This window comes from Rhinoderma darwinii, unplaced genomic scaffold (assembly GCF_050947455.1).
Source record: "Rhinoderma darwinii isolate aRhiDar2 unplaced genomic scaffold, aRhiDar2.hap1 Scaffold_789, whole genome shotgun sequence".
Lineage (NCBI taxonomy): Eukaryota > Metazoa > Chordata > Amphibia > Anura > Rhinodermatidae > Rhinoderma > Rhinoderma darwinii.
The window spans coordinates 17,611-19,253 of NW_027464353.1; the positions used below are offsets into that span (position 1 = coordinate 17,611).

Genomic DNA, 1,643 nt, shown 5'->3' on the forward strand with positions numbered 1-1,643 from the left:
GCTCGATCTTGGCGGCATTCGTCTCAGCGCCTGGCAATTAGTATAGGAGCACTGTGGGGTTTTTTTCCGCTGCGTCTGGATGAGATTTGTTTGAATCTCCTCCACTCTTCTGCTTCTGTATTACGCTGTGGAGTTTCCGCAATGAAATCCGTTGCAGAAAATCCGCCGTGTTTACCCTACGTGTGACCCCGGCCAGACAGTGAATTTCCATGTAGCGGGAGATTCATTTTCAGCTGTGATTATGGATTTCTTTCTTACAGGTAGTGGGGAAACAAGTCACAGACCGAGCATGCAACGAAGAAGACGTTACCGCCCAGGAGCCCGTGCGCTGATGGAAATAAGAAAGTACCAAATATCAACCAATCTGCTCATTCAGAAAACCCCGTTTTTCCGCCTGGTGAGTGGATGTGTCCTCTGCGGCTGCTCCTCTTTATTGTCAGTGATATTCCCCTTTTATTCTTGCAGGTGAGAGAGATCTGCCTGAAGTATTCCCGCGGCGTGTTTTACTACTGGCAAAGCACCGCACTTATGGCGCTACAAGAGGTCAGTATCTCATACAATGCACTGTCCATGTAACGCATGGGTCAACCAGAGAGGGAGCTGCTCTTTGCAGTGGTTCACTACTCAGCCCCCGCCCCCTCTAACACATCCATATGCCCTAGCGGGACATTTGCATAGGGGTTGTGATGCATTGTGGGAGTTCCAGAGGCCAGACCCCCCCCCCCCCCCCACCATCACTCTAGCTAACAGCTCATAAAAGTGAAATCTGATCAGTCCTTCGAGCTGTGTAGTAAATTATACCGGGAGTGCTGTCACTTTAAGAGGGACTAATGCTCTTCTGTATCCACAGTCAGCTGAGGACTTCCTCGTGAGTCTCTTTGAAGATTCTTACCTCTTCAGTCACCAGGCCAATAGGGGCACTCTCTTTGTGAAGGACATGCAGCTCGCACGGAGAATCCGAGGCATCCCGTATGAACTGTGATAACACTGCCGTTTTAACTCTCAAGATTTGATGAAGATTGATCACGTGTAAATAGTTTTATATTAATGGAGAAAATCTATTGGGAAATACAAGTTTTACCATTGCATTAGGGTATGTGCACACACACTAATTACGTCCGTAATTGACGGACGTATTTTGGCCGCAAGTCCCGGACCGAACACAGTGCAAGGAGCCGGGCTCCTAGCATCATACTTATGTACGATGCTAGAAGTCCCTGCCTCGCTGCAGGACAACTGTCCCGTACTGTAAACATGATTATACTACGGGACAGTTGTCCTGCAGCAAGGCAGGGACTCCTAGCGTCGTACATAAGTATGATGCTAGGAGCCCGGCTCCCTGCACTGTGTTCGGTCCGGGACTTGCGGCCGAAATACGTCCGTCAATTACGGACGTAATTAGTGTGTGTGCACATACCCTAAAAGATCCAGTTTGGAAGAGTAAACCGGCTTTAGCGCCCCCTCCTGACACTGGTTACAGATCCCATACTAAGTCTGGACATGCTGGGAGTTGTAGTCCTCTCCTCTTATACCTCCTCCCTGTAATGTCCTCTGATATCCCATAATAACAGCCTGGACATGCTGGGAGTTGTAGTCCTCTCCTCTTATACCTCCTCCCTGTAATGTCCTCTGATATCCCATAA

General features: G+C 48.9%; 1 protein-coding gene across 1 annotated transcript; it reads left to right on the forward strand.

The window, feature by feature from the left end:
- Positions 1–266: 266 nt before the first annotated feature.
- Positions 267–1,116, forward strand: LOC142731453 (histone H3-like centromeric protein A). The gene is made up of 3 exons (XM_075849391.1): positions 267–397; positions 466–543; positions 851–1,116. Exons 1-3 carry the CDS (start codon positions 290–292, stop codon positions 980–982), a joined length of 318 nt encoding a protein of 105 aa, XP_075705506.1. The 5' UTR covers positions 267–289; the 3' UTR covers positions 983–1,116.
- Positions 1,117–1,643: the final 527 nt, after the last annotated feature.

What these genes read in the sequence shown, in the direction of transcription:
- LOC142731453 (XM_075849391.1), top strand. Translation starts at nt 290, where the DNA reads ATGCAACGAAGAAGACGTTACCGCCCAGGAGCCCGTGCGCTGATGGAA. An exon ending in AAACCCCGTTTTTCCGCCTG is followed by an intron (nt 398 to 465) that starts GTGAGTGGATGT and finishes TTATTCTTGCAG; the next exon opens with GTGAGAGAGATCTGCCTGAA. An exon ending in CACTTATGGCGCTACAAGAG is followed by an intron (nt 544 to 850) that starts GTCAGTATCTCA and finishes CTGTATCCACAG; the next exon opens with TCAGCTGAGGACTTCCTCGT.